The sequence below is a fragment of the Littorina saxatilis genome, linkage group LG1 (genome assembly GCF_037325665.1).
Source record: "Littorina saxatilis isolate snail1 linkage group LG1, US_GU_Lsax_2.0, whole genome shotgun sequence".
Taxonomy (NCBI): domain Eukaryota; kingdom Metazoa; phylum Mollusca; class Gastropoda; order Littorinimorpha; family Littorinidae; genus Littorina; species Littorina saxatilis.
Window position 1 is genome coordinate 15,900,529 of NC_090245.1, and position 20,434 is coordinate 15,920,962.

At 41.5% G+C, this 20,434-nt stretch overlaps 1 protein-coding gene across 1 annotated transcript in view; it reads right to left on the reverse strand.

Moving 5' to 3' along the window:
* Positions 1-20,434, reverse strand: part of LOC138962886 (aquaporin-4-like) — a 34,332-nt gene that overhangs the window by 1,125 nt on the left and 12,773 nt on the right. Inside the window, exons 2-5 of the mRNA XM_070334856.1 lie at positions 5,328-5,703; positions 4,786-5,015; positions 3,650-3,730; positions 1-940 (exon numbers count right to left, since the gene is read on the reverse strand). The exon at positions 1-940 is cut by the window's left edge and continues 1,125 nt beyond it. Of these exons, the coding sequence (XP_070190957.1) occupies positions 716-940; positions 3,650-3,730; positions 4,786-5,015; positions 5,328-5,685 (894 nt within the window). The 5' untranslated portion in view covers positions 5,686-5,703 and the 3' untranslated portion in view covers positions 1-715. The remainder of the gene's footprint in view (positions 941-3,649; positions 3,731-4,785; positions 5,016-5,327; positions 5,704-20,434) is intronic.

Consider the following 20,434-nt stretch of genomic DNA (forward strand, 5'->3'; position numbering starts at 1 on the left):
ACACTACCGGGTCATCTGCATTTCATCACATCGTGTTCAATTTACACTTTCGGGTCATCTGCATATCATCACATTGTGTTCAATTTACACTTTCGGGTCATCTGCATATCATCACATTGTGTTCACTGCACACTTCCGGGTCATCTGCATATCATCCAATTGTATTAACTTTAAACTTCCGGGTCATCTGCATTTCATCAAATTGTGTTTATAGTACACTTCGCGTTATCTGCATATAATCAAATATTGATGACTTTACACTTCCACGTCATCTGCATTTCATCAAATAGTATTCACTTTAAAACTTCCGTGTCCTCTGCATTTCATAACATTGTGTTCACTTCACACTTCCGGGTTGTCTGGGTCAAAAATAGTGATCACTTTACCCTTTCAGGTCATTTCAAGTTAATGGCAATAGCCCGATTTAGCCCTGTTTGAGGTTCACCGTCACGCTGAGTGAATCTCAAATAGTCACCCTTGGTATGTGACGTCACACTTCCCCGGCGTTAATAGACAATTTTCGAAAATAACTCTGTCAGGATTTTCAGCGGTCTGGAAGAGTAAGTGCTCCTTTACCTCAGACAAGTTTTTCACAACATCCGGAGCATGTTCCACGCTTCTGATAAGCCTTATCCTGCGATCGGGACGAACGACTAACTCTGATGTGAACGTCTATTAGGGCACGGACCTTTAGGGACTGTGTCCAAGTTGTTTCTCACACTTCCGGGTCGTCCGCCATGGTGACGGAAAATGTGAGTTCGGTGGGTGTCTCCTCCACGCTGTCTTTGCTACTGCTCTGCTCGTGGTCCAGTCGCCCCACCCCCTCGGAGCAGCTGAAGCGACGGTGGGTGGAGCCTGGGGTGTCCGGTCCCGCCCATTGGCTGTACTCGTAGGTGATGCCTCCCAGAATCCCTCCCAGTATCGGTCCTACCCAGTACACCTGTCGGAGGAAAAGAGTCACGCTTGATTAAGCCCTGCTTGTCAATGAAAGAGTGACTGGGCAATACAGGAATTCCAAAAATAACTCCGTCGGCGCTGACAAACAAAGGATGGACCAATCACTAGCGAGAGGTCTGTCTGAAACACGTGCTCCGACCGGTCCACTCGCTATAATGATTGGTCAATCCTTTGTTTGTCAGAGCTTTTGCAAGAAAAGGTAACTCTCCTACAATACGAACAAACCCGACGGAGTTATTTAAAAAAAAATCGTCTATTGACCCTATCGGCATTGCAAGCTCTCGGAAGCTCTCGCAAGCTCTCACAAACTTCAAATAATTATAGCTAAGCATGTGGTACAGCAATCTCGCGCGAGCTGCGAAAGCCGAGGTTCGAAATTCACGCTAAGTTCAAAGCGTAACAAAGAGCGTGTCTCGCAGGTCTATAGGCAATAATATATGTGTTTTGATTAGTTCTGCATGAGAAACCATCAACCAAAAGAAGTAGCGTTTCTTCTTCTCCTTCTAATCGAGTGTGCTCACTTCCTGTTTTAAGCCCACATAATTTGTTTTTCCTTGACACACAAATATTAACGGCGAATGAAAAAGGAAAGAAAGAAAAACAAGTTGCGTAAGGCGAAAATACAACATTTAGTCAAGCTCAGCCGAACTCACAGAATGAAACTGAACGCACTGCAATTTTTCAGCAAGACCGTATACTCGTAGCATCGTCTGTCCACCGCTCGTGGCAAAGGCAGTGAAATTGACAAGAAGAGCGGGGTAGTAGTTGCGCTGAGAAGGATAGCACGCTTTTCTGTACCTCTCTTCGTTTTAACTTTCTGAGCGTGTTTTTAATCCAAACATATCATATCTATATGTTTTTGGAATCAGGAACCGACAAGGAATAAGATGAAAGTGTTTTTAAATTGATTTCAAAAATTTAATTTTGATCATAATTTTTATATTTTTAATTTTCAGAGCTTGTTTTTAATCCAAATATAACATATTTATATGTTTTTGGAATCAAAAAATGATGAAGAATAAGATGAACGTAAATTTAGATCGTTTTATAAAAAAAATATTTTTTTTACAATTTTCAGATTTTTAATGACCAAAGTCATTAATTAATTTTTAAGCCACCAAGCTGAAATGCAATACCGAAGTCCGGCCTTTGTCGAAGATTGCTTGGCCAAAATTTCAATCAATTTGATTGAAAAATGAGGGTGTGACAGTGCCGCCTCAACTTTTACAAAAAGCCGGATATGACGTCATCAAAGACATTTATCGAAAAAATGAAAAAAAAACTTCCGGGGATATCATTCCCAGGAACTCTCATGTCAAATTTCATAAAGATCGGTCCAGTAGTTTAGTCTGAATCGCTCTACACACACACACTCTCACACATATAGACACATACACACACACACACACACACACACACACACACACACACAAAGACAGACACACACAGACAGACACACACACACATACACACACACACACACACACACACACACACACACACACACACAGACACACACACACCTACACCACGACCCTCGTCTCGATTCCCCCTCTATGTTAAAACATTTAGTCAAAACTTGACTAAATGTAACAAGTCGCGTAAGGCGAAAATACAACATTTAGTCAAGTAGCTGTCGAACTCACAGAATGAAACTGAACGCAATGCAACGCAGCAAGACCGTATACTCGTAGCATCGTCAGTCCACCGCGCACGGCAAAGGCAGTGAAATTGACAAGAAGAGCGGGGTAGTACTTGCGCTGAGAAGGATAGACCGCTTTTCTGTACCTCTCTTCGTTTTAACTTTCTGATCGTGTTTTTAATCCAAATATATCATATCTATATGTTTTTGGAATCAGGAACCGACAAGGAATAAGATGAAGGTGTTTTTAAATTGATTTGGACAATTTAATTTTGATAATAATTTTTATATTTTTAATTTTCAGAGCTTGTTTTTAATCAAAATATAACATATTTATATATTTTTGGAATCAGAGCTTGTTTTTAATCAAAATATAACATATTTATATATTTTTGGAATCAGAAAATGATGAAAAATAAGATGTACGTAAATTTGGATCGTTTTATAAAAACAATATTTTTTTTACAATTTTCAGATTTTCAATGACCAAACTCACTCATTAGTTTTTAAGCCACCAAGCGGAAATGCAATACCAAACCCCGGCCTTCGTCGAAGATTACTTGACCAAAATTTCAACCAATTTGGTTGAAAAATGAGAGCGTGACAGTGCCGCCTCAACTTTCACGAAAAGCCGGATATGACGTCATCAAAGACATTTATCAAAAAAATTAAAAAAACGTATGGGGATTTCATACCCAGGAACTCTCATGTCAAATTTCATAAAGATCGGTCCAGTAGTTTAGTCTGAATCGCTCTACACACACACACAGACAGACAGACACACACACACACACACACACACACGCACATACACCACGACCCTCGTTTCGATTTTCCCTCGATGTTAAAATATTTAGTCAAAACTTGACTAAATATAAAAAGGAAAGAAGAAGAAAAACAAGTCGCGTGAAGCTATATCAATAGATACACACACCTGAATCCACGTCTTGATTCCTAGTCAATCTGAATACACTTAGTCACAACTTAACTAAATGTAAAAAAAAAAAAAATTAAGTTTGTTTTAAAAACTGTCAAAAAAGCGTAACGTACCCAGTGGTCAGCCCACTGATTGCAGACCACGGCTGGACCAAGTGACCTAGCCGGGTTCATACTGGCTCCTGTGTACTGCCACTGAAACCAACAGGGATAGCGCATCATCATTCAGTAATGCAAACACGCGCAAAGCCCCAGAGTCATTCTCTTTCCGGAGAATTGAGCAAGGAGGGCTCAGGAACACTGAGTGACCAAGCCCTATTCACCTTGAACATTGCAAGAAGTAAAAGTTTAACAAGCAACGGCGATGCTTCGGTAAGGTATGAGCATTATCCTCGATTAACAATGGTTCTGAATGATTCCCTTCACAGAACAATTCTCTCTCTCTCTCTCTCTCTCTCTCTCTCTCTCTCTCTCTCTCTCTCTCTCTCTCTCTCTCTCTCTCTCTCTCTCTCTCTCTTTCTCTCTCTCTCTCTATCTCTCTCTCTCTCTTTCTCTCTCTCTCTCTCTCTCTCTCTCTCTCTCTCTCTCTCTCTCTCTCTCTCTCTTTCTCTCTCTGGGGGCGGGGACGTAGCTCAGTTGGTAGAGCGCTGACTTTGTAGCCAGTTGGTCGCTATCAGCGTGGGTTCGATCCCCACGTTCGGCGAGAGATTTATTTCTCGGAGTCAACTTTGTGCAGACTCTCTTCGGTGTCCGAACACCCCGTGTGCACACATGCGCACGAAAAAGATCCCACGTTCACAGCGAAAGTCTCAGGGCTTGGAAAACACGAAGACACGTATGCATCATCTCTCGTCTCCAATTATCATGATCGTATTTCGATACTTTGACGAGACAAACCCAATGCTGGTGTGTCGAAGAAGAGCGGGCTTGTTCGAATCAAAGTATCACACCATATCTTCAGCGTATTACCAATACCTGTCCCAATATAGACCAGTTGGTCTAAGAGGACGTTAAACCCTAATAGTCAGTCAGTCTCTCGCTCTCTCTCTCTCTCTCTCACTCACTCTCTCTCTCACTTGTAAAAACCAATCCACTGGTTATACAATTAAACAATCCATCCATCTCTCTCTCACTCTCTCTCTCTCTCACACTCTCTGTCGCTCTATCACACACACACAAACACTCACACAGACACCCCCGCGCGCACGCAAAAACATCCACACACACACACAGGAAGCAGAACGCCTTACGCCAAAGACGGTGCCAGCAGAAATGGCCAGACCAATAGGCAGAGGTTTGAACCGCCAACTCGCAGACTCAGAGGAAGCGAAGTAAGCGAAGACCAGAACGAAGGTGGACACGAACTCTATGCCGAAGGCTTGACCTCGCCCAGTTCGCCCCATCACCATGGTAACGCCCAGATTGGAATGCAGACGCGCAGGTGTCACACCGTACAGCACCCCCGCCCCTGCCAACGCCCCTGTATGTGCAGAAATTGAAACACAATAGCAAATGATAACATTTATATGGATGTGAATACAGACTACATTTCATTAGAACTAGTCCGAGTATGCATACATGTATTTTTATAGTCGATCGGGGTGAAAGCAAGTCAAAAAGGGCAAAATATAACACAAAACGTCAATAAAAGATCTCACAATCTGAACGCAAGACTGTCTAAAAGAACTGACACTTTCTGCTATTAATGAAAACACACAGAAAAAAAATGTAGGTCTTGAGTTTCGTCTTGTAACCACGCTTAAAATTCATTCATTCATTTCCTCTGACGTACCCAAGCACTGGGCCATGACGTGAAAAAGAGCAGATATGACGCTGGTGCGTCGCGTACACAGCAGCGCTATCGTCACGGCTGGGTTCAGGTGCACCGACCCCTCCAGCCGTAACGAACAATGCAGCATCACAGCGGCTGTCAAGCCAAAAGCCAAAGCAGCGCTCAGCGCCGATGACGTCAGCGAAGCGGGTGTGATGTCACTCTGTTTGGCGTCACTGGACGGGATGAGCGATGACGTGGCGCCACAGCCGAAGAGCACGTAGAAGAGCGTCATCATGAACTCGCACTTGACGGACTTCCAGAAGTTCAACCGTTTCAGGGTGGTAGTGATGGTTTCGAGGTAGCTTGTGTTGGACATGGTGGGGCTTGTTCCGAACTGCACACACATCATCAATGACGTACAGACGTTTTAGGGTGGTGATGGTTTCTAAGTAACTTGTGTAAAAAATCTGCTGATTTTGACGGCACACACGTAATCAATGGGGGACAATGATGTACGCTCTTTCACGAAGCGCAGTGTCTTTCTAGAAAAAAAAAACAATTCTCATTTCTATGTTTGTATTTCTATTTTTATTCTGATCAGTTTAATTGATGTCATTGGCTCACGTAAGTGTAGCCTATGCGATGATAAACTTTGTCTGTCTGTGCGTGCGTGCGTGCGTGCGTGCGTGTGTGTGTGATAGAAACTTTAACATTTCCGAGTCTATGGATAAAGCTCGCATAAGAAGATTACGTCTCGGTCAAAAGTGTTTGACGTGTGTGATAGAAACTATTTGAAGACGTCACATTATGACGTAAGAGGGTTAGACGTCACGCAAAGGAATTACTGAAAGTCTCGGTCATTGTTATTGTGAGCGGGCCGAGACTAATTGGCAGATCCAGGGTCTCCCTTTCTTGCACAGTTTCACCTCTGCTTACTTACTGTGTGTGTGTGTGTGTGTGTGTGTATGTGTGACAGAGTGATTGAGTTTGTGTTACTGTTTGTCGATTTCTTACGTGAGCCGTGAAGGCTTCGCCTCTTGTTTTCATGTATTTATTTATTTGATTTTTATTTCATTGTTCATTACTTTGCTTTGTATTTTGTTTTAGTTTTATTTGACTTTGTGTTTTGTTTTTGTTGTTGAAAACTTGTTGTTGTTTTTGTTGTTGTTGTTGTTGTTGTTTTCTTGTTTTTGTTGTTGAAAACTTGTTGTTGTTTTTGTTGTTGTTGTTGTTGTTGTTTTCTTGTGTGTGTTTTTTTGTTTTTTTGTTTTTGGTGTTGTCCAAAGTGCATAAACTCTGTTTATTTTTGAACTCATCTTACAGGTAGAAACGTTTGACAATGGTGTGCAGTCATCTTTCTTGTTGTTGTGGTTGTGCCAAATGAACGGTTGCCTGCGTCTGTAAGAAAGCTATAAGAACTGCGGTCTCCGCAATAACCAAGAAACAATTAAGACCTCAGAGTTTTCTAACAACCTTTTACCATCTGAAGAAGCTTCTGTGAAGCATGTTACTTGTAAGAGTGTGTGCACGCACGTGTGTGCGTGTGCGTGTGTGTATATGTTTGTCTGTCTATTTGTCTGTCTGCCCGCCTCCATCCGTGCAAGCTGTCTACTTGCGCACTTGTACATCAGTCGGCTCCTGCAACTTGTAAAGCAAGCATGCGCAAATGATCACCGTCACAAAGAGATCAATCACTTTCAAACAGATGCAAAGTGAAGTGAGAAACGAGCGGAGAGGGTCTGAGAAACTCATATAAGCGCATCGATGTTATCGACGTACTGACTCTCTCTCTCTCTCTCTCTCTCTCTCTCTCTCTCTCTCTCTCTCTCTCTCTCTCTCTCTCTCTCTCTCTCTCTCTCTCTTTCTCTCTCTCTCTCTCTCTCTCTCTCTTTCACACACACACCCACACACACACACACACCCACACACACACACAACACACACACCCACACACACACACAACACACACATGGATCACACACACACACACACACTCTCTCTCTCTCAAAGATAGATTTGCATATAACAAAGGTGTGATGATGTACCGAATTATGTCAGGGAATGCACCTACACTCATTGCCTCAAATTTCAAAATAAATCATTATAGAAAATGTAACACATTAATTATCCCAACTCCAAGAATTGACCTGTTCAAGTCGAGTCTATCATATTCTGGAGCAATTATGTGGAACGCCATTCCAAATATGATTAAATTACGAATTCATGAAACATCTTTCAAGGAATATTACATGCTGTTTCTTTTACAAAACTTATAAGAAATATTATCAAGCAGCTGGCAAAATATAACTGTACTCTCTGATTATATTGAAAAACATGATTATATATATAATACATGAAGGATTTTTATTTTTTCTTTTTTTGTGTGTATACAAACACGTATTTCTCTGTTATATATAATTTTCAAGCATTGCTAAAGAATCCTAATGCATCTTAAAATGTCTTATTGGTTGCTTGACATGTTAATTATGGTAAATATGTCATTTGTACTATAGTTAAACTTATCTTTTATTTCTTCTTGTTTGTTACCCCTCAATGGGCGAGGGCCGGATGTAAAAAAAGCATGTATACATTGCTTATTCTGTCACCCTCGTAAAATAAATTTCAATTCAATTCAATTCAATTCAATTCAATTCATTCTCTCTCTCTCTCTCTCTCTCTCTCTCTCTCTCTCTCTCTCTCTCTCTCTCTCTCTCTCTCTCTCTCTCTCTCTCTCTCTCTCTCTCTCTCTCTCTCTCTCTCTTATATGCAATGCATTATTGCAACTATGCTGCAATTTCCACACTATATTGTTTTTCCCATTTTTGAATGTGTATATAAAACCATAACCCTTTTCTTATTACTATTTACATTATGTACGTCTGTAAGTAACAATAACCTTGTCAATTTTACTATCTATATTATGTGCGTCTGTATTAAGTGTTTGTATAAGGGACAGGTTGTAAGATTAGGCTTTGCCTAAAACCTCTATCCTTTGGTAATAAAGTTCAGTTTCAGTTTCAGTTTCAGTTTCAGTTTCAGTTTCAGTTTCTATCTCTCTCTCTCTCTCTCTCTCTCTCTCTCTCTCTCTCTCTCTCTCTCTCTCTCTCTCTCTCGCTCTCTCTCATTCTCACTCTCTTTCTGGCACTGCAATAATTGCCTTTCCGTGTCCGAGTGTTTGTGAGCCTTTTTAGCCCCTACTTTGCTTCCCCTCGATCCGCACACAAGTCAGGATGAGTTTGGGCGAATCGACCTACTTACAATACATCTCAGACCAGACTCCAGCCGTGTAGATGGCTTCAAAAGAATCAGACAGTATATAGGCTACAGTTCTTTATCGACGCTTCTTTTTCTCTTTTTCTACATTCGCCGCGTACAAGGTGGTGCCTTTTTGTGTGAAGTTCTGTTGGAAAGTCGACATGACTGTTTGCGTGTCTGTCTGTTCCATTTGGGTCTTTGTGAAGGTGGCTAAATGGAAAATGTTAAGGCTTCTTTGTTTAACAGAAAGACGTGCAATGCCTTCACCAAGGGAAGCTCGAACTTTACTGGAGCACAAAGGCTAGACATTCGTTAGTGCGTCTGATTCGTTTTTGTGGTACCACAGACTGAAAATTTTACTAGATGGTTTTTTGTTTAAGAAAAGGCCAGGACATGTGGTGCCCTCGAAATTTCGGTTGTGCGTTCTTCCAACTGAGCTAACCGGACTAACTTAATGTGGTGCCCTAACAAAGAAGCGGTATAGTAGAATTGTACTAGAGCTCATGGGCAAGACATGCGTTGGTTCGCCTGATATCGTTTTCCTGTCATTGCAGATAAAATAATTGCCCGGACTGTGACGTGGTTCTATTTCTCTACGAAGCCGCTTCAATTCAAACGGTATAACAGACTGGCAATGGCAGTCTGCTGCACCAAAGGCATGCACATAACACTAAATCATTGTTTACACGTAAATTAAATCACATGCACAACAAAATCATTGGAAAACTGTCCAAAGAAACACACACACACACACACACACACACACACACACACACACACACACACACACACACACACACATACACGCACGCACATACACACACACACACACACACACACACACACACACACACACACACACACACACACACACGCGCGCGCGCGCGTGCACACCGGCACGGCAAGTGCAGTCAGCATATCTATTATCCTCAACCCGCACAATAGCAGGCCCCGAACCTATTCATTTCCATAGCAAAACATCCTCCGACTTGTGGAGGCAGCAATTTGGCTCAGGGGACCCCACGTCTCCCGTTGACATTTGTTGCGTGTTCAAAGACATTACATTGCTCCTGCAATCCCTTAACTCTCCTCCTACCCCAAGCTCCTGATCTCCCCATGCTCCTCTTCTAATTTCTGAAGCACCCCCCTCACCCCCACCCAACCCCGCACCCATTCATCTCTTCCAATCCGTGATTCGCCGCACGCTTGCCCGTTAGGGAAATTTACGATTAGCGCGCGCAAAAACAAAACAATAGCTTACTGTGGCAGCTAAAAACAGAGGCTATATCGTACCTAGCAAACCTAGAGAGACAGACAGGATGAAAGCTTAGCAGCTGCTGTTGACAGCTTGCCGGGGTATATCATTATTTCACTGCGATTCTGGAGTTGATTAAAAACGCAAAAAAAGAAAGCACACGCGATTGAGCGCGTGCACATGTAAAAGGCATGCACAAGGGACCACGCGAGCGCGCAGACACACGGACACATACGCACGCATCTGCGCATATCGGCGCGCACGCTATCGCACACACACAGACACAGACAGACACAGACACACAGACACACAACACACACACACACACACACACACACACACACACATACACACACACACACGCACACACACACACTAACAAAACCCCAAACTTAGCATATACTGACATACAAACATTTTAAAGGGGAGCTGTTTAGTTTAACTTTTTTGGTGGATTTGGTTAAAAAAACAAACACCTTCCTTCCAGTGCAGGTTTACGGCTAATATCACTGTAACACAGACTTGCCTGTTTCATGTTGTAGCCTAACCCCTCTCCCCAACTCGCCCCCAAAAGAGACTAAACAGAGCGCCCCCCTCCCTCCCCCCTCCCCCTCGTCCCGCCCTTCCTTCCCCTTTGAGAAAAAAAAGAAGAATTGAAAAAGAAAAGGCACCTTCTCTATTACCACCCCCCTCCCCCCGCCTATTTTTTGGTTTAATTTTGTATCATGCTTTTCTGTTAGTTATACGAGTATTCTGAAATGAGTCATTTCAATTTAGTCCGCACTCGTTCTTATCACTGTTATGTTTTTATTGGGAATGCTTAGAATAAGCACTACGCTTTAGTGAGAAATTCTAAAAGCCATATAATTTATGTCACGATAAAAAAATGAATAAAGTCTTGTTTAAACAAAAAAGGCAAGAAAAACAACGTGAACATGAGAACCGTCTGAAATGCGTCATTTACGGCAAAATACAGAAACTTCCTGAAACTAGACACCTGCTTTGAACGTCATAACTTATCGCCTTGAGACAAAAGAAAGGCCATGTTTCCCTTTCTGGCCTGGCTCTTCTTCTTCTTGTCGTTCGCTGTTAGATCGTCAGTCCGGACTGCAGGGCGAAACGTGCTGTCCTCTCTCTGGCCTGGCTCAAAATGCATGACATTTTCAGTAGCTGATATTGTATTTCGGGATATTTTAGGTTTCACGTGTTTGTTCAATGTATCTGGCAAAACAACATGACATTTTCGGTAGCTGATATTGTATTTCGGGGTAATTTTGGCTTCACACTTTTGTTCATTTTACCTGCCTTATTTGGCTTTCTTTTCAAACACGTTTTTGGCTCACGTAAGTGTAGCCTATGCGATGCTAACTTTTGTCTGTCTGTGCGTGCGTGCGTGTGTGTGTGTGTGTGTGTGTGTGTGTGATAGAAACTTTAACATTTCCGAGTCTATGGATAAAGCTCGCATAAGAAGATTACGTCTCGGTCAAAAGTGTTTGACGTGTGTGATAGAAACTTTAACATTTGAAGACGTCACATTATGACGTAAGAGGGTTAGACGTCACGCGAAGGAATTACTGAAAGTCTCGGTCATTGTTATTGTGAGCGGGCCGAGACTAGTTGGCAGATCTAGTGTCTCGCTTTATCCTACATACGTGAGAGAGACACCCGTGAGATAATAATCGTTCAAATCACACGTGTGTATATCATGTAAATGAGGTCATGTCAAGCAAGTATGGTAGGGACCTGTTTTTCCACTGCGTATGATGCCAAAGTCACCGAGACAAACGTCATTATAGAAACACAAATTGCGCTCGCTAATTACCCTCGATGAATCTTTAGAACTAACACGTCACGCCACACTTTCAGAGTGACGTTTCTTTGCTTTGACGTAATAGATTGCACGAGGTTTTAGAAGAGATCGAGGTTCCAAAACAAGCGTCTTCAATTTAGCTGCCTCGAATGCAGGACATTTTCAGTAAAATACACGTAAGTACAGTATGTAGGATAAACAGAATACTACATGGCTTGCTGTGTCGTACCAGATTTACACTCGTTGCTTTTTCAAATAGTGAACAGCTCGCTTTCGCTCGCAGTTCAATATTTTAAAAAAACAACTCGTGTAAATCTGGTACGACACAGCAAGCCATGTAGTATTCTCTATTTCTTGCACAGTTTCACCTATGCTTACTGTGTGTGTGTGTGTGTGTGTGTGTGTGTGTGTGTGTGTGTGTGTGTGTGTGTGTGTATGTGTGTGTGTGTGTGTACTGTGTGTGTGTGTGTGTGACGGAGTGATTGAGTTTGTGTTACTGTTTGTCGATTTCTTACGTGAGCCTTGAAGGCTTCGCCTCTTGTTTATTATGTCGCTATCTTTTCGGGAACGAACCGATATTAGGTTTGCAGAACTAGGCGATTACGTTTCTGCGACTGGTCTGAGTAATGACATTTGAGTTGCTTGTGACTTGATTGTCGGGGGTTATTTTTTTCTCACTTGTCCAACATGAGACATGTTTTCTTCTGCTGGGTACCTTTTCGTGTACTTGTTTCTGTTTTGAAAAGTAAAATCAAGTTATTATATTTAAAAACTAAATTAGCTGCAGTCGAACCTGTCCAGTATGATCCCCCAAAGTTGTCGTTATTGACGGATTGTCGCTTTGAAACTGTGAATCAAATATGTATTAAAAATACTATTTTTGGCATTTGGCTACTTCGTAAGATGCTTTTATCCCTTATAAAAGCCTTGACAGATCTGTGATAGTTGATGGTTTACATGATGGTTTACATGATGGTTAACATGCTAGTTTACATGCTAGTTTACATGATAGTTTACATGATGGTTTACATGGTGGTTTACAATATGGCTTACATGGTGGTTTACAATATGGTTAACATGATAGTTTACATGATAGTTTACATGATGGTTATCATGATAGTTTACATGATAGTTTACATGATGGTTTACATTATGGTTTACATTATGGTTTACATTATGGTTTACATTATGGTTTACAAAATGGTTTTCATTATGGTTTAAAGTATGGTTTACATGGTATTTTACATGATTATTTACATGATGTTTTACATTGGATGAAAGGTTCCTTTACTCTGAAAGCGAACGAGAGAAAAAAGGAAAGGAAAATCTTATAAACTCATTTGACTTTGCGTGGCATTTACACAAAGAAAAAGGTACACCGCATCAACAACCTTCTCAGTTTTTGTGAGAACCCATAGACACATCATTTCGTTCACGAAAGCCTTAAAGCTTGTGCTGCATTAAACTTGTCAGGAACGCCGACAGATCATGACCTGGAGAGAGAGGGTTTGCTCTTTTCGACCCCAACCCAACCATACCCCTCCCCCACCCCCCTACCCCCCCCCCCCACCCCCCCCCCCCCCCCCACACACACACACAAACACTTCCCTCCTCCATCTACATCAAGAACCACCCAAACCCCTAAACTGGCAAGTGGTCGTCCTCATTTCTCACGGCTGGAATATTTCGTGAATCAATCGATGGCATTTTCGCGCGAACGTCAACGTAAATTTCTACCCTCCCGGAATGCGGGAATACGGTTCAGCTGCTCTTGCATTTTTCACGTTGGCTTTCACTCTGCGCCGAAGGGTTTTTAGTAATCAAGCAAAAAGGCATTGATTCAGTTTCGCCGCTATACCTGCTATAACTTTCTCGCGTGCAGAACCGGCGAGTTTGTCCAAAGTCGTCAACATGCAAGAGAAAGCACCTTTGCTCTGGCTGGATATATTCAGGCTTCGGGCAAAGCTGAAAGTTTATGTTGATTTCTTTTTTGTGGCAGTGACAGCTGCAAAAAGTACTGTTCTGTTTCAATTACGTTTGAAGCCGATTCTTTGAAGCCGCTTTGTATATATAGCCTGCAGCCGTTTAGACTTGTTATTCTTTATGTTTTATTTATTCAGTGTTTTTGTTTCATACCTGATGTTGATGGATGGAAAACCGAGAAGAATGGAGACAAAAAGGCTGTTAATGGATTAGAATTTAAAATTCTGTAATTCAAGCTTTTTATTTATACATCAGGGGTAAAGGCCCGGTCACACAGCCCAAAAGTCGCGTAAACGCATGAATCATGCATACAATTTGGTTGTGCGTGCTTGTCGGTTGAGAATTTGACCATTTTCGCTGATTTACGCGATGAAAATCACCGATGAATTGCGCAAGAACTACGGAAAGATCACGCAAAAATCACTAACAAACCACGCACTACAGCGCATAGGCACGCAAAGGTCCACGGAAAACCACGTATAATCTGCACACTATCACTAATGAACTGCGTATGAATCGCGCATGATTCGCGCATGAACTGCGCAAGGAATGCGCGGCAGCGCGTACGTCCGTTCCGCGCATATATAAACTGGGACATCTCTCCTCTGCTGCTCAAAACCTGGAATCGTGTTAAAAAGAGTCATAAGAAATAAAACAGAAGTTAAAAAATAAATAAATAGAATGTTCAGGTGCATGACATCGCCGGCCAAGAGAGAAAATAAGAAAAATTAATCCTAGACAAGGACGTCATCACCGATATTCAAGCCTCTTCTTTATTCTGTCTATTCAGTTGATAGAGCTCTATAACACTGAAACAAAGTAAACAATAGTTTCACACACACACACATACACACACACACACACACACACACACACACACACACACACACACACTCAACACACAGACACACACACACACGTACACACACACACACACACACTCACACACACACTCACACACACACGCACACGTACACATACACACAAACACACACACACTCACACACACACTCACACATACACACGCACGCAGAAACACACACACACACACACACACATACACACACACACATACACACACACAGACACACAGACACACACACACATACACACAAACACACACACTCACACATACACACACACCAAAACCTCTGAATACACTGACATACGAACACCGCTCATGACCCCCTCCTCACCCCATCCCCCACCCCCATTCCCTCCCATTCATGTGTACGGAATCTTGGATCCTTGTTTGGACGTCCATCGATTAAAAAATATATAGACCTACGTGCGATTCATACTTTTAATCAAGAATGTTAAAAAAAAGTCGATTGGCGCAGAATTTCAGTTTCGAGGTTAATCGAAAACTTTGGACTGCTTTGCTTGACATTTAATTAAAGTGGTGTCTCTCCAGAGAATTCCGTCGTGGCAGCCCGATTTAACATTTCGCCATTTTTTGTCCACGTCGGAACGGAAGTGACGCATAATGGAAAACATTTTAAAGACGTGGGCGACCCACAGGGGAAAAAAATCGGCGAAAAGACGGAGCATTTTTTTCTGCTGCACCGCTCCTTTCAAACGATCAAATAAGACGGTCTAAACGTCAGTAAAAGACGAATCGAAATATACTTAGTTTTAATCAAATGCCACTTGATCGACGACGGTTTCAAAACCCCAAGAAGAAGATCGAGCGAGAAAATGACATGAGGTTTCCATGATCGTTCATCATCGGAGAAAAGTGGAGAATCATTATTCAGTAAAAAGAGCAAAATCATCTTTTGGAAAAAGCGGTATAAATCGCCGGAACACAGCTCAATGGAAAGCATCAAACTAGACTCGATCTCCTTAATACTTCTTCTTCACCGCTGTATAGAATCTAAGGCAAAAACTAGCAGGATTCCTTTTCTAAAGACACACAAGTTTGACAGTCTTCACGGATGCCATGCAACCCTTACAAAATCAAAATGTTTTTGCGAGTCCATTTCCAAGCGGAAAAAAAGTTGCTGAGAATAGAAGAGAGAAAAACAGAAAACAGTAGTCTCCGTCAGTCAAAACCATAAACTTTAGATTAACTGTTTGCCCCAATTGATGAAGCTTCTGTACGCAGAAAGCGGGGATGGGGGGGGGGGGGGGGGGCTCGGGAGGGGGGGTAGTCGAGTCAAGCTTTAAGAGAGAGGGGACTGAGAACGTGTGAGCTTTTACAAACTAATTGGGTCTCTTGCACTATCTCTGCCCCCCACCACCCCCGCCCCCAACGACCCACCCACACCCCTGTCTGTCTGTCTGTCTGTCTCTCGCGCGCTCTCTCTCTCTCTCTCTCTCTCTCTCTCTCTCTCTCTCTCTCTCTCTCTCTCTCTCTCTCTCCTTCTCTCTCTCTCTCTCTCCCTCTTTCTCATAATGTTTAAAAGGTCTGAACAAACAAGCAAGGTTTCATAACACAAACATGAAAAAGTCTCTAAAAGGCAAAATCAAGTCCAGCAGAGTCAAGACAAGATAAGACTCATCACGAAGATCGTATCGATCTCAGGCCGGACAGTAGAGAGTGATGATAGTATTTTGGTCAGTCAGTTTTCTTCCTACGCTTTGGTCTTCGGTCATTGACGCCTACTTCTTTGATCTGATGCATTGGTGTGACACTTGACCGTCGGATAAATGTTGGCATGCACACTCTAATCTAGAAGTGTTCCAATGTGAACACACTTTTTGTAACCAGTTATGAACACTGTGAGAATCTATATATTTCTTCTGGCAAAAGTAGCACACATTGTAAACGCTATTTAGTGTTTACCATGTGTGCTACTTTGGCTAGTAGAATTATATAGTATCTCACACAGTGTTTACAACAGGCTACAAAAAAGTTTGTCATCATTTTCACGAGTTTTCATTCACAAGCACCTGGGAAATTAATCTCATGTTCCCCATGCAATAAATCCCCGGTTACCATAGTTGCAGGAAGTAGTTTATACATGGATAATCAAAAGCAAACCCAATAGAAACGCTCGGGGATTCTTCGGCTCTTTTCATTGGCGTTTCCCCAGGCCTAAACAGACGACACGACACTGCTTTGCAAAGTTCCAACAAGTCGCGTAAGGCGAAAATACAACATTTAGTCAAGTAGCTGTCGAACTCACAGAATGAAACTGAACGCAATGCAACGCAGCAAGACCGTATACTCGTAGCATCGTCAGTCCACCGCGCACGGCAAAGGCAGTGAAATTGACAAGAAGAGCGGGGTAGTACTTGCGCTGAGAAGGATAGCACGCTTTTCTGTACCACTCTTCGTTTTAACTTTCTGAGCGTGTTTTTAATCCAAACATATCATATCTATATATTTTTGGAATCACGAACCGACAAGGAGTAAGATGAAAGTGTTTTTAAATTGATTTGGACAATTTAATTTTGATAATAATTTTTATATTTTTAATTTTCAGAGCTTGTTTTTAATCCAAATATAACATATGTATATGTTTTTGGAATCAGAAAATGATGGGGAATAAGATGAACATAAATTTGGATCGTTTTATTAAAAAAATATTTTTTTTTACAATTTTCAGATTTTTAATGACCAAAGTCATTAATTAATTTTTCAGCCACCAAGCTGAAATGCAATACCGAAGTCCGGGCTTTGTCGAAGATTACTTGACCAAAATTTCAACCAATTTGGTTGAAAAATGAGAGCGTGACAGTGCCGCCTCAACTTTCACGAAAAGCCGGATATGACGTCATAAAAGACATTTATGGAAAAAATGAAAAAAAACGTCTGGGGATTTCATATCCAGGAACTCTCATGTCAAATTTCATAAAGATCGGTCCAGTAGTTTAGTCTGAATCGCTCTACACACACACACACACACACAGACACACAGACACACAGACACACATACACCACGACCCTCGTCTCGATTCCCCCCTCTACGTTAAAACATTTAGTCAAAACTTGACTAAATGTAAAAAACAAAACGACTTCATGAAAGGTCATACATTCATCAAAAACAAATGAAACCTAGCGATATGTTTTGTCTTCTTAGAGAGTCATGTTTCGATACACAGACGTTCGGAGATACACGAACGTCAAGTTCAAGTCAAACCAATTGACCCCTAACACACAAATTTTGACCCGTGCACAAGACGTTGTATCGATAAACGAAGCGCAAATAAGAAATAATAATAAAAGCAAAGAAAATAGCAACAAGATATGCAAACATCTAACAAAGCCGAGCAAGTAGAATGACAGGTTTAATGAAAAACAGAGAGGCACTGAGTCGGAAACAAGATCGCGATTCTTTCCTTCGCTGCACGACGCAAATCTTCCACGTAGCTTCCACATTCGATCACAAAGCTTAATATTTACAACTGAAAGCCGAGGGGGTGGAATAACGAGATGAACCTACAGAACTGTGCATCCTCAAACCTGACATATTCATCCCAACATTTTATGAACTCAAAAACACAGAAAGTTGCTTTCACACGCCAGCTTTGATTGCCAGTGGCTATCAAAACGGAACTCGTGTGGTTATCAAAACGGAACTCGTGTGGTTATCAAAACGGAACTCGTGTTTCAAAGCCTGGCTCCCTGTGTTGATTGTGCACTTATTTTCTCACTACCAAAATGATGACAAAAACGATGTTTGGTGGTTTGTTGTCAGACCAGCTTTTTTGTGTGTCGGTCCTCGGTCAATAAATATGAAACAAAAGACGATATGCTCCCCCTCGGACCGACAAAAAAGCTGGTCTGTCAACAACCCATCAAACATCTTATAGTGTTCACATTGGAACATTTCTTCTTCTTTTTACATTTAGTCAAGTTTTGACTAAATGTTTTAACATAGAGGGGGAATCGAGACGAGGGTCGTGGTGTATGTGTGTGTGTGTGTGTGTGTGTGTGTGTGTGTGTCTGTCTGTCTGTCTGTCTGTGCGTGTATGTGTGTAGAGTGATTCAGACCAAACTACAAGACCGATCTTTATGAAATTTGACATGAGAGTTCCTGGGAATAATATCCCCGGACGTTTTTTTTCTTTTTTTCGATAAATACTTTTGATGACGTCATATCCGGCTTTTTTTCAAAGTTGAGGCGGCACTGTCACACCCTCATTTTTTTAATCAAATTGATTGAAATTTAGGCCAAGCAATCTTCGACGAAGGCCCGACTTCGGTATTGCATTTCAGCTTGGTGGCTTAAAAATTAATTAATGACTTTGGTCATTAAAAATCTGAAAATTGTAAAAAAAAAAAAATTTATAAAACGATCCAAATGTACGTTCATCTTATTCTTCACCATTTTCTGATTCCAAAAACATATGAATATGTTATATTCGGATTAAAAACAAGCTCTGAAAATTAAAAATATAAAAATTATGATTAAAATTAAATTTCCGAAATCGTTTTAGAAGCTATTTCATCTTATTCCTTGTCGGTTCCTGATTCCAAAAACATATAGATATGATATGTTTGCATTAAAAACACGCTCAGAAAGTTAAAACGAAGAGAGGTACAGTAAAGCGTGCTATGAAGCACAGCGCAACCGCTACCGCGCCAAACAGGCTCGTCACTTTCACTGCCTTTTGCACTAGCGGCGGACTACGTTCAGTTTCATTCTGTGAGTTCCACAGCTTGACTAAATGTAGTAATTTCGCCTTACTCGACTTGTTTCTTCTTCTTTTTTTTCTATCCGAAATACAACTATAATTGCTTTGTTCCCATAAAACGCACTGCATTCCGTGACAATACACTGTACAATACTCGATTCCAAGATTGTTTTGTTGTTACACACTATCCTTGAAAAGACAGCGGGATTGCTAAGTAGAGGTTACACGCCGAGTCTCAGTGATTATTAAAAATAATGGTCGAAGTTAGCGGATCATGAAAAATGCGAGCTTTAGCGAGCTTTTTCATGACCGCGAACTGAGACCATTATTTTTTATAATCACTGAGACGAGGTGTGTAACCTCTTTATTCCTCCTTTCTTCAGTTATTCAAAGAAAAGAGGAGGTTTTTTGCGAAAGTTTGATCGAATCCTATTCACTCAACCAGTCAACCTGCGCAGGCGATCGATTAATGCGCGGTTGTATAGTTCCGTGCAAATCATTCCATTCTGTTAACACTTCTTGTCAGTTTTCCTATTTTGGACTAAAATCAAGTACACAGATATGCTGTTATTCTGCTGTGGCAGCAAAGGCAGATATTGTGTGTTCTGTATATGTTTTGGTATCGCTTATAGGATAATGTTCTTTCGTCAAATGGGACTAGCAGACGAACTTTTGCACCCGTGTTCCAGCGTTAAAAACTGTATGAAGTTCAGTTTTCTGGGGAAAATAGTGTATGAAACCGCTTTATGTTGTTTAAATTGAAGAGATGTGTGCATTTGGTTGCGTGAGATCTGTTTATCAAATGAAATATTGTTGAAAACTGACCGTCGGATTGCAGTCTGTTGTCGAAGAAACTGAGTGAAAAGAAGGGGAACTATGAGTTACTTGCCTTGCGGGAAATTGCTTGTGATGAACGTTTGATCACGGCAAATCTAGATTCAGAAAACAACCGAACTCATGGATTTTATATGAAGATTCATGTGTTCAGGCCTGTAGTTGTTAATTTAAATGCGGTATGTTTGTATTATTTGCTCCAGAGATGTATACTTCGTACGTTAGAGCGTTCGGAACTTTTCAGTCGCAAAAAGTAGTACCGAAACAACAACTTCTCAACCCATTGCACTATCGAGGATTCAGGCTGTTGCTGGGTCGTTATTTGTTTGGTTGCTGGGTCATTATCGAAAAATAACTACCCCTACAAGTTTACAGAGGTAAAGAAGCAGAGGGGGGAATAAT